The sequence below is a fragment of the Oryzias latipes genome, chromosome 18, assembly GCF_053564925.1.
Source record: "Oryzias latipes strain Hd-rR chromosome 18, Olatipes_Hd-rR_3.1".
In the NCBI taxonomy this organism is placed as follows: domain Eukaryota; kingdom Metazoa; phylum Chordata; class Actinopteri; order Beloniformes; family Adrianichthyidae; genus Oryzias; species Oryzias latipes.
Genome location: NC_136254.1, coordinates 612,501 through 625,146, shown reverse-complemented (window position 1 = coordinate 625,146; position 12,646 = coordinate 612,501). Strand labels below are relative to the sequence as shown.

The following is a 12,646-nucleotide window of genomic DNA, read 5'->3' as shown; positions in this document are numbered from 1 at the left end:
AGTGCTGCTAAGAGACTCAATCCACGTCAGGCTCGTTGGGCCTTGTTTTTCAGTCGATTTAACTTTACCGTTTCTTTCCGTCCTGGATCACGTAATCAGAAGCCTGACGCCCTCTCTCGTTTACATACCTCCAACGACCCTGACTTCCCGGCAGATTCCATTCTTCCTTCCTCATGTGTGGTGGCCAGTCTCACTTGGGAAATCGAAGCGGCCATTCGAGATGCTCTGGTCTCTGACCCCGACCCGGGAGGCGGACCGCCCAACCGCCAATACATCCCTGCAGCAGTTCGGCCCCAGGTGTTGACTTGGATTCATGCGTCTCGTTTCTCTTGTCACCCAGGCTTTCACCGCACCCTCTCCCAGATTCAACGCCGTTTCTGGTGGCCCACCATGGCTGCGGACACTAGGGCTTTTGTGGCCGCCTGTACAGTTTGTGCCACCAACAAGTCCACGCATCGAGCACCCGCTGGTCTTCTCCAGCCCCTACCTATTCCCTCTCGGCCTTGGTCTCACATCGCTGTCGACTTTGTAACTGGTCTCCCCGCTTCTAAAGGAAACACGGTCATACTCACCATCGTCGACCGCTTTTCCAAAGCAGCACACTTTGTTGCCATGTCTAAACTCCCCACCGCTGCTGAGACGGCCAGTGCTCTCTCTCACCATGTGTTCCGTCTCCACGGCATCCCATCTGACATCGTCTCTGACCGAGGGCCCCAATTCACCTCCCAGGTGTGGAGATGTTTCTGTCAAGCTTTAGGGGCTACAGCTAGTTTATCTTCTGGCTTCCATCCACAAACCAATGGTCAGACAGAACGCACTAACCAGGACTTGGAGTCCGCTCTTCGTTGTGTTTGCTCTCAGAATCCCACGACTTGGTCTGATTTTCTCGTCTGGGTGGAGTATTCACATAATTCTCTGGTTTCTTCCGCCACAGGCCGTTCTCCATTTGAGGCCTCCTTGGGATATCAGCCTCCCCTCTTCCCATCTGAGGAGCAGGATTTGGCGGTTCCATCTGTTGCAGCCCATATCCGCCGGTGTCGTAAGGTCTGGACTGCTACCAGACGGTCTTTACTCCGTGCTTCTCAACGCACTAAGACTGCTGCAGACCGTTCTCGTACCACAGCCCCAGCCTATTCCGTTGGCCAAAAGGTTTGGCTTTCTACTAAGGATTTGCCCCTGCTCACTGAATCAAGGAAGCTGTCGCCCCGTTACGTTGGCCCTTTTGTGATTGACTCGGTTATTAATCCTGCTTCCGTCAAGCTTCGTCTTCCCCGTTCCATGAGAGTCCACCCTGTCTTCCACGTCTCCCGTCTTAAGCCTGTGGCGTCCAGTCCGCTGTGCCCTCCGGCCGAGCCCCCTCCGCCCGCCCGGCTTGTGGATGACCATCCTGCCTTTTCTGTCCGTCGCCTCCTGGATGTTCGCCGCCGGGGCCGTGGTTTCCAGTATTTGGTTGACTGGGAGGGCTATGGCCCTGAGGAGCGGTGTTGGGTGCCCCGTTCGTTCATTTTGGATGATGCCTTGGTGCGGGACTTTCGCCGTCTGCACCCTGACCGATTTCGGACGCCGGGTGGCGTCCCTTGTGGAGGGGGTACTGTCAGGTGTCGAGGCCGTCCCCGCACACCTGCCGCTGGTTCCCGCACCTGTTCTACATCTGATTAGTCGGCCTTTATAAGTCCTTCTCTTCCTCCGGCCATCGTCGGTTCGTCTGTTCTCCTCTATGGAAGAGACCACTGATCCCCGCTGGTTGAAGCAAGAGCTAAGCAAAGCCAAGTTGAGCAGCTCAAGACTAAGCCACGCCACGCCACGCCACGCCACGCCAAGCAGCTCAAGACCCAACCAAGCTGAGCCAAGCAGCCCCGAACCAAGCAAGGTCCAGCCAAGCTAAGCTGCACAACACCAAGTCAAACCAAGCCAAGCCGAACCAAAGCAAACCAAACCAAGCAGCTCAAACACGAGCCAAGCCCACCACTTTTCAGCCTCGTCTTCTGGATCTTCTGCCAGTTAACTCTCTCAAAGACTCACTCCTCTTCTCAATAAATCTGTTTCCTGTCTGCATTTGGGTCCAGCTTATTCAAAACCTGACAAATATCCTGGAAAAGAAGGAATTTCAACCTGACAAACTCTACGTACTTCCTCACATTGAGTTTTTCTTTTCTTTTGTTTTTCGTTAAATATATAATGTGTCAATGTTTCTAACTTTGTTCGTGTGTTTAAAAACAATAAGAAGATATTTACAAAAAAAAATCGGAGTCCCTGATTGGCCACGGCTCAACCTGGTTTAACTTTCAACGTGCGTTCAAAGGCTGCAAGTTTTGGACGTCCAGCCCAAAACGGTCGTAGAATCTTGTGTGAAGGCAAACGCTTTGAACAAATACAGCACATGTTTCCAGAGACTTTCCATTGTAGGGGTTTCTTTCCCCAATATCCCATATTTCCCTCAAACCAGGAGAAAAGGAGGCAGAGGAATTGCTTTCAGACTGGTTTGAACACAAGAGCCAACACTGACTTTATCACTCAAGATGGATTTTGTTCTGCATTCAACATACATGAAGAGAGTTTTCCTTTACAGGGATTGAACAAAGGACTCAAATGACAAATCCAATTAGGATTTTTGGGGGAATTTCTCCTCATTCATTGAGAAAAGTTAGTATTTGTGTTCCCCAAGGCCCTTTTCTAGGCTCCTTCATGTTGTATCTGCTGCTACTGCGAAATATAAACCATAGCAGCATCGTTGTTCAGAGCTGAAAACATTTAGATGTTCATTCAACGAGGAACAAATTGGCAAAGTTGTTCAAATATCTAGATTCCACTTCCATCTATTGATAGTTAGAATGCACTGCAGATGGTTCCAGTAGAAATTGAAATGTCTGTTTACAAAGCTGCTGCTTATATTCTATTGCAGAACTGCAAATAAAACCTTTTGTCTCTAAAAGGATTTGACCATTGGCAGTCATCGCCGCTGCAGAAGGTCATGTGATCCAGATGATGAAGAGCGTGAGGAAGGCGTGGCCCGGCCCATCAAAGCGAATGATCAGTTCCAGAGCTTTCAATGCTCTGCGCTCGCTAACAATGCATGCGCAGCGTCACAAGTGGGGGGCTGAGGACGCTGAGCCACAATCCCCCCCCAGGAGTCTGTACTTCTGTCCCACACGGCGTCCATGTCCTGCAGCAGACGCCACACAAACGGCACTAACGGTTTTTAGTAGCTAAATCAGAGCGTCAGCCTGAGACCCAGTCATGTCTGTCACATTAGTTTAGACCACCGCCACTCTAACTAAAAGTCTCTTAAACGTCTCCAAAACTCTGCAGCAGAGCTTTGACCTGGAACCACCTCTTTGCTTCTATCGCTACATTGGCTTCCTATTACATTTAGAATGGATTTTAAGATTGTAATTCTGGTTCTTAGAGCCTTCCAAACTCGATTTCTAGCCTCCTAACTCCTGCAGGTTCCTTAAAGTCCACTGATAAGAATCTTTTATGTTCCTAAAACTTGTTTTAAAACTCGGGGAGACCTCGCTGTTCAGGCCGTCGCTCCACGACTCTGGAATGTCCCCCCCTCTGTCTCTGCGCCAGATTGACTCCGTCGAGTGTTTGAAACTCAAACTAAGACGTTTTATTAAGGAGAGCTTCAGCTGACTGTTACTCGAGTTTACTTCTGTTTGCTTACCTCCACGCCTGAGCGTTTTATTGGGCTTTAGCTGCTTTAGACGCCGTTCTGTGTTCTTTCTTATATTATTTTAACATTGTGAAGCACTTTGTGAGTCGTTCTCTGAGAAAAGTGCTCTATAAATAAAGATTTACTTCCTTACAAAGAGCTTTGTTCTGAATAATGGGATGAGCTCAAAAGAGAAAAGAATTACAATCATTTAGATGAATCACTACAACTTGATGAGGTTGGCTCAACTATCGTGTTATTTTATTCTTTGCAGAGGATTACTGTCAACGTAACAAAACCAAGAATTCTCAGGATATGGTTGATAGATGTAACTGAAAGGATTCTACCCCCCAAAAAACAGATCAGAGGATCTTAAATACAAAATATTTACATTTTATGCTTGAAAAAAGAATTTCATAGATTTTCGTCTGTGTTCAGTTTTTGCTTTACTCAAACCACAAACATCTTATTTAAATTAAGTGTAAGAGTCATATTGGGGCGGCCGTGGTCCAGAGGTGGAGCGGCTGACCTCTGATCGGGGTTCAGTTCCCGCCCTGCCCGCCCATGTGTCGTAGTATCCTTGGGCAAGACGCTGAACCCCACACTCCTCGCTCCTGGGGGTCACAGGTTGGCGCTGGTGTTGGTCATCAGTGTGTGAATGTGTGATGATGGGGGAACGGGACGTTCATAGCGTCTGTATTGTTCAATGACTTCTTGGTTCTTCTGTTATCAGACACGTTCTTGTCCACATACCTGACATGTTTAGACGGACGTCTTCCGTTGAAACATGTCAGGTACCTAAGAACTTAAGAAGTCAGGGACTGTGACCAAAGCACTATTGAAATACAAAGTATTTACCATAAAACAACTAGGATGTAATATATTTATCAATGATTTGGTTCCATTGGGTTCCCATAGTTGGAAGCAACCCGAGGCAGTAAGGCGGAGGTTTTTGAATGTCCGCCTCTCAGAGCGGAGGAGAATCTTACCACAAGCCCACATGTCCACAGGTTTGCCATAAGGATCTTTCCTTAGAACCTCCGGAGACAGGTAACCCGGAGTACCGGCAAAACCTGAAACACAGACGCACAAAGATGACTTCTGGGCAACTGATGGACAAAAACAACCTTTCCCAGCTGGTCAGTAGCTACAAGATGGTCTGTGAAGTTTATGCTTTTGGTATAAAAGGCTCCATGAAGGGAAAACGCTCCTCTGTGGGGCATCCAGCCCACTTTTAGAAGGTTGTACCAGAGGACTCTGGGTAATGAGGCCCACTATGACTGCAATAGTAAAACTGGCCCTAAATAGAAGACTGAGCTCCAGAGAATAAACCAATTATTTCTATAGTCACTGTGGGATAGTGAAAGGCAGAAAACATGTCGTGAAGACGGTTTGGCCCATTTCAATTTCACTTTTGCTAATACTTTTTAATACTTTACCATAATAGAACAAAAAAACGCCTGGGGGGTTTGAAGAGGACTTTTTATTTAGGTTTTAGAATAAAAGAAAAACTAAGTGAAGCAGGAAGTGTGTGACTGAACTTTTGTGAATCACCTCGTCTTTGCAGTTAACAGCAATACGGTTCAATGCTTTTAAAGCGGTCATTTCCTCTTTTTTCAGGATTTAAAGCCACCGTGTTGACTGTGGCAGCACTGTAACCTCCAGAGGAAATGTTTCAGGAGGAAGGGACGGGGAGAGGTGACTCCCAAAAAGAGACGTGCACACAAAGACAAATTTGAGCACAAACGGATACTTTGTGCACAACTTTGCAAGAAAAATGAAGATGAAAATAAGTTAACGCTAAATGAAACGTTTTTTTCCAACTTTAAAAAGCGTCGACTACTTCACTTTACTCACAGGCAGCTACTTTATGGCGGCTGTTTTTTAGGCCCCTGTTAATGTTGTTTTGGAATAATCCAACAATGTCTAACTCAGATACCCAGTTAGTAAAATAGGTCAATAAACAACCAACTCAAGCAGACAAAGGGATGTTTACTCACCAAACCAGGCCTGTTGGTCTGCCTGCACCTCTATGGCCAGACCAAAATCGGCCAGTTTCACCGCTGCTCCCTTCAACTTGCTGGCCAAGAGCAGATTCTCTGGCTGCAACAGACAAGGAGGCCTGCACTTAGTGTTATCATCTCCAGCTAAGAGGAGAGACTAATGAGCGCAGAGTGCAGCTAACAGGAGACACTATGGATACCGATGCTTCTGTTTCACAAACAGTGACCACAGCAGCCATGAGTCAGAACCACATCTGGAGAAGGCTGCAAACGGACGGACTCACATTTTTATTCCTGTGCAGCGTCTGATCAGGCACAGTTAGGATCTTTAACTGAACTTTCTGCTGCTGATCCTGGAGAGATTCAGTGAGTCCAGGAGGATCTGACACATGACCATACGGATCCTTGACATGAGGCGGGGTCTCTTTGTCCCTGACAAAGGGATGCAGAGGCCGACAACATCATCTGCTCTTTCAATTTTCTTACATGAAGACTAATTCTGGAAATCATTTAACAGTTTATGTAAACTGACTCAAAAGGGAACCGATCTTTACAGGAATCAAACCAACGCTGCTTTAAGGCGTCAGTCAAAGATGTGAACCAGCACTGGAAACCCTGGCAATTGAACAAGACCCTCGGATTTTCCCAGAAGTGTACCATATAAAAACGCTAACCATGTTGATGTAGTTTTCAAAATCTGAGCTCCAACAGAGGTAACCACAGCATCAAAGCTGCTCTTTTATTTGAAGCTATTGAAGCTTCCACCACTTCTGTTCCTACAGAAATGATGCAGCAGAACCACACCTCTACGTTTCCCATCATTCCTTCTGATGATGATGTCATGCTCTGGGCTTCTGCTCCTTTCATGCATCTCTGTAGAACAGCCAGGAAAAGCTCCATTAAGGAATGCTCCTTTGGAAGTGAGGACAAAGAAAGAAGATCTATAAATACTGCGTTTCCATCTGCCATTGATCCAGTTTGTGAGCTTCTCTGTATCTGGGAGCTGGAACCAGGTGAAGGGAGAGGCGGGGATCGGGTTTGTCATGCACTCATCGGATGCTATGTACCCACCAGGGGCGTGTCACAAAGAGCTCTAGCGATTTCATGAATGCACTATTAGCATACGGTGTTCACAGCAGACAAGCAGGGAGGGGCTTCTTCTTCTACTGTTGCTGGCACACATCTGCCACCTACAGTTGAAGAGTCATGGTGGGAAATGTTCAAGTGGTGCAAACCCCGTGACTCTTGCTCCAGTGCAGGCGGGTTGGATGGATGGAGCAAAGTGTCAGGTGTGACAGAAGAGTTTCAAAGTCAAACCTTCCATGACTAAACTAAAACAAGGAGGCAGAAAAACTTCTGAATCAGATTTCAAATCAGTTATTTATGGAAAGCAGCATCTCCTGTTGCACACGACTGAATGCATCACAACCTTCTCTGAGTCAGACTATTAAAACTGTAGTGTGGTTTTTGGGCTTTTCTGAGGTTAGAACGGTAACCAGGAAGTGTCTGACAGATGCAGGATGTGGTTTACTCCGATCTTCTCCTGCAGAAAGTGATGTCTGTAACTGAATTTAGCTAACAGTGGACCATTTTAGAGGCTGAATGGGACCCAACGATTCTCAAACAGTGACACAGACATTTTTTTCAAACCAAACACCAAATGACACAAGAGCAAAAAGCTCATAGAAAATAACTGGCCCAAAAAATGCTGCTCTGATGTGGTTTTGGTTTTTATCTGACTGGATCTGTAAACCTGTCCTACAATGAAGTATTAGAACTACTAGAATAGGTTTACAAAAAAAAAACATGTAAACTTACGACTTTAAAGTCGTAATATATAAATATATATATATACATACACAAAACATTTGTGATTTGTGAATGTCTCATTCCTTTGTCTTGATCTTAGTTTTGGGATTCTAAATTGTGTTATTTAAGTGAAACGGCTTTTCTTTGTGTTTTGATTTTTCCTTTGTGTATATATATATATATATAAATACTATTAGTAAATGTTAATTAGTTATGTTTATTAGTTCAGTGATGAAAGTCAGGCAAGGAAAAAATCCCTGAACTTTTCTTTGAGCGATATGGCGGGCACAGAGCGAAATTTTGGAAAAATACGTGGTCTTAGATGCATTCTGGTGCATTCTGGCAGCTAGTTATTCACTTCTTTATCAAGAAACTAAGACTAATTGGAGCATCATGATTTGTCATTCAAACCCCTAGTTTGACTCTCCATTAAGGACTTGCTGGTCCTAAAAAAGAATTTGGAAAATTGCTCAAAGTAACACAATCCTACAGTCTACGCTTTTCCTTAAAGCTGCAAAACATACAATTGCTAAAATATAGTAACATCAAAGCCCCAAATGGCAAAAAGAACACCAGTAACTATGATATTCTATGAAAATACCTCAGTTATTTATACATTATTTCTGCTTTAGAAATGACTGATGTACAACATTCACTTGCACTGTTTTCTCAAACTATAATTACATCAAAATATGGGATCTGCTTTAAACTATAATTCTATAACATAATACATCAATTCTTTAACACCAATACTAAGTAATCTGGGAAATATCAAAACAAACATACAAACTAAGCTAAACATTGTAAACATTATTTTTTAAGGGAGTGCGGGTCCAAACCATCAAATACTTATAATTAATGTCAACTATACTGAACTAAATCATGGTAATTAGGAAATACTAATAAATTAGATAAAGAAATGTATTCAAAATAAAAACTGAAACTCAAAACTAAAATTGAAATTATTTCAAAATGTGGTTTTGAGATTATTTTACACAAAAAAGTATTTGACCTACACTACCTTAAAAATCTTTTTTTTCCAGCCAAGACCACTTCAATTTGTTTTTTATCGTCTTCTCACAACTGAGGTCGTGACCACGCTCAATAATGACGATGCCTGCCATTATTTTAACACAAATTTGATCGCAAACTCTTCAGATGTGTTTGTGAAAGTTTAGCGTGGGTCCGCCAGTTTTGGTCTCTAGGGAAGCAAGTCACGCTGACCACGTGGTGCAGACAGAGCCAATCAGACCCGTCGACGCATCCGAAAGCAACTAAAACGTCCCGTCATTGGTCAATTAGGCCGGGAAGACGAGAGATGGCCACGACCATAGAGGAAGCGATCTGCGGAGAAATATAGAAAATAAAGCTAAAATTAGCTGATTTCAGACCATTTTTTAATCCGGAAAGCGATTTGTCCGTAGAGATCAGGTCTTTATTTCCCGGAAAGTACGTTCGGTTTGCTCAAAAACCCGGATTTCCGGGAATTCCCGGAAGACTTTCATCACTGTTAGTTACATGTTCATTTGAACATTGTTGTTTATGTACTGATGATTAAAAACTACGCAGTAAGATTACACAAAAATACTTCAGTATTGTTGCGACCTGGGGGTTAGTCCCGCCTTCAGCCCCTTAGACTCATGGGAAGTGGGGAATCTTGGTGTGAAAACCATGAGTGAGAGGGCTAGGAAGCAGAAGTGACCTCCATGCTGTTTGTCTGTTTGTGAGTGTTTGAATAAAAGGGCATTGATGCTGAAAAGGAGACTTTGCTTCTCTGCCTATTTCTTCCTCTCTGAGACTGTCCAGGGTCGTGGGTGTGTGGGGCACAGACAGTTCTCCCATGAAGCTGCTTTATTAGCAGCTTTAGCTATAGTGACATACCGGCTGGGTTGTTACAGTATTAACAGATGAGCCGTTTTATTACAGTCAGAAAGCAGCGACCATTGTATGTCATGCTCTGTTGTAAACCGTGCAATGGGGGGAGCATCATGGCATTTCCAAAGTTCTGATGGTTGAGTGGCTCTATTCGAAGTGCTTGCTACAGAAAAAAACAGCTTCCTAATGAACTCGTATTTTTAGAGAGAGAACTGCAGAGGCCATAGCAGGAGGACACTCGCTTCAATAAACACTCCGGTTGTTCAGAGTGGTCTTCTGCCGGGGCTTGACGTGCCACGGGGCAGAAAGTGACTTTCTGATGACAGACAGAATTTGTGCTCAGTGAATTTAAACACGCATGTGCAGTGACGTATGTTTCAGAGGATGTCCAATTGGCCGTTCTGCATGTCAATCAAATTCCTGTACTTCTCAGTGAGGATTTTGATTGGCTGGTGGATTTTTTAGAACTAGATTTTTTTATTTATCTTTGCTGGCCTGCGATCCACCCTCATGTCCTTGAAGATCGTAGACATTGATTAAAGTCAAAGTCCAGCAGGTGAACGCGTCTTGTAAACTAAATTTGGTCAAACTGTCTTGGCTTTAAACAGGTGAGCTGATTGGTTACTAATAAGGCTCCAAATGTTTGGAAGCTCCTTTGTTGGATTTACAGTTTATTGGCGTTTTATTCATTGATGGAGGGCTTGCAGGATCTCTGCAGCCCGTTGATAAAGCCATCCATATCCCTGCAGCTGTCCACTTCAGTCCTAGACCGTGTTAACAAAGGACGAACTGTGGTATGACATCACCCACAGATAATGGCTCATGTGAAATCCATCACCATTGCTTCCTGACCGGGCGCCGTCATGATAAAACTAGTCAACAATGATTGGTCTGAGTCGCTGTGAATCATTCCCAAACAGGGGTGAGCTTATTGTGAGTCCCCGCCTCTTCTCATGCCTTAACTTCTTGAACGCTGCCCAATAACTGTACTCAGCTTTCCCTTTTATGGAGCCGTGTTAGGAGGAGGACAAGGAGATGGTCTGGGGGACATTAATCGCCGCCGTTTGAAGCGGCCCCTCGTTCATTTCCACTGTTGGGAAAATTCCCTAAATCCAATAACCATGGAAGGTCCTCTGCTTCAGAACTAGCAGAAGAACCATGGACCCTAAAAGCACAATGACTGGTCTACGAGAAGAACACAAGTGTCCATGGATCATCTTGAATCTATTTGGGTTGTGTCTTCACACATCCTTACATTTGGACGTCCACAAACAGAAATTTACGTTTATTGGTGAAAGGTTAGAGGTATTAGAGGCGTCTATTAGAGGTATTTTGGACGTTTCTGTTGACGCAATTAAATGCACAACACGCCATCCTTAATCTGACGTTGACCTCCAAAGCAAAAACACAAATATTCATTTTTTTATGAATCACTAGGAATCTTCTGCCTCCTTGAACTTTACAGGCTACGAATAAAACAATAATACTCTTGTACGTTGATTTCACTCTTGAAACCTACATTCTATACAGTAAATCTGCATCTAAAATGTATGAGCCTGTTGTTTTATTTTAAAACTGCAGCATTGGTATAGTCCATTGACTAATCCAATAGCACATTGTTGAATTGTAAAATACGAAGGAAACGGCATGGATGAAGTCTGCTGCCATTGGCTACCCCAAAATCTGTCAAATACCTCGCATGTTTGACGTCTGAACTACATGCTTTTGCTGAGGCATCTGATTGGTCAGTTAATAATGTAAATAATTTAGGATAATAAAAAGGATCTTTAAATACATTAGGATTGGATAGAGGATGTTGAAAAGAAGGTGTGAGAGCAAGAATGGTTGTGACCAAATGGAGTGATAACTGTCTTTTTCTCTATAGAGGTCTTTGGGATTTGGGCTTCTTGAAACCGGCGGGTACTTCCTGTTTGGGAACACGAGGGGGAGGGGCTAAGCTTTGCTTTTACGGTCTATGCTCCCAATTCTTTCTTCCTCCGAAGATAAGATTTCCGCCAAGTCTGTGAAAAAGCCCAGTTTTCTGCATTTTCAAGGTTCGTGTGCTAAAAAACAGACTGTTCTCATTCATCTTTGTTGTTTTGTGTTGAAACGAGGAAACGCATTTCTGTGCATGACAGGTTCATGATGGAAGGAGACAAATGGACTTCTGGGTATGTGAATGATGAAGGTAGAAAACAGTAGTGGTCCTCTTCACCCAAACGTGCCTCTGAACTCCTCATTTTAACCCCCTGAAGCCGGCTCCACCAATAATGATCATTTGGTTTTGAGATGTCAAACGCTTCACTAAACACTTTACATCTTTCATCTTTGAGTGCGGCTCTGATAAACAGATGAATTTATAGTGTTTTTCTTGTAAATGTACGTGTTTTAAAGTCAGACATTTAGCATATGCAAATTTACAACTTTAAAGTCATAATTTAAAAAAAAAAAAAATGTTTTTTTCTTGTACTAGTCATTATACTCCATCATACTTTACTGACAAAGAAAACCTAAGACTATCGTCAACTTTTTTCTTAATCTCTTTTATTTTAATTTTCTTTCTTAGAAACAGGTTCCACTGTCACATGATGTGTACTTCCATCATTTAGGATCAAGTCGTTTCCAATAAACGGTTAACATTCTGCTCAGTTTGCTTTAAGTTCAGAAAAACAGGATTCATCTTTAGCATCGAACCCCCTCAGCATGTGTTTAAGAAGGCCGGTGGTCCAGTCAACGGGAGCCATTGAAGCTAACAAAGCCCGCCACACCTGGAGCCACAACGTGAAACATTTCCTTATTCCTCCACATCAGCGAAAGCTTTCAAACTGATGAACACCAACTCTGTCCTCATGCTAGGAGCCTACGACTCAAAGAGCAGCTCCAGAAGCATTTAAATACAAAACCTTTAAACTGTGACAAAAATCTATTTTCAGTCAGATTAGATTAGATTCTTTTTTTAATTTAGACTACAATATCATGAACGTTTTTGTAGAATGAAAGAAAGAAAGGAATACAAGTCTATACTTCTAAAGTAATATATATATATATATATATATAATTTGTGCTTTAATCTAGTCATTTCTAAGCTTTAGAACATTTTTTAAAATAAAAAATACAAACTATTTGATACACGGGCCAACACGTCGTCATGGTAACAGCTACAGAGCCCTCATTGACCCCACCCTGCAGCAGCGGAGCAGACAGACGACTCTAAGCATTATTAGAGTGACACAACACATCATTTCCACCTCCAACTCTTGTTCTGGATGTGATGGTCTGCAGCGTGAAGAGAGAGGCTTAAGCG

At 43.5% G+C, this 12,646-nt stretch overlaps 1 protein-coding gene across 8 annotated transcripts in view; it reads right to left on the bottom strand.

Moving 5' to 3' along the window:
• Nucleotides 1–12,646, bottom strand: part of camk2d1 (calcium/calmodulin-dependent protein kinase (CaM kinase) II delta 1) — an 81,677-nt gene that overhangs the window by 28,223 nt on the left and 40,808 nt on the right. For all 8 annotated transcript variants that reach the window (XM_023965800.2, XM_023965801.2, XM_078936561.1 and 5 more), the window contains exons 7-8: nucleotides 5,656–5,758; nucleotides 4,645–4,728 (exon numbers count right to left, since the gene is read on the bottom strand). In XM_023965800.2, the coding sequence (XP_023821568.1) occupies nucleotides 4,645–4,728; nucleotides 5,656–5,758 (187 nt within the window). The remainder of the gene's footprint in view (nucleotides 1–4,644; nucleotides 4,729–5,655; nucleotides 5,759–12,646) is intronic.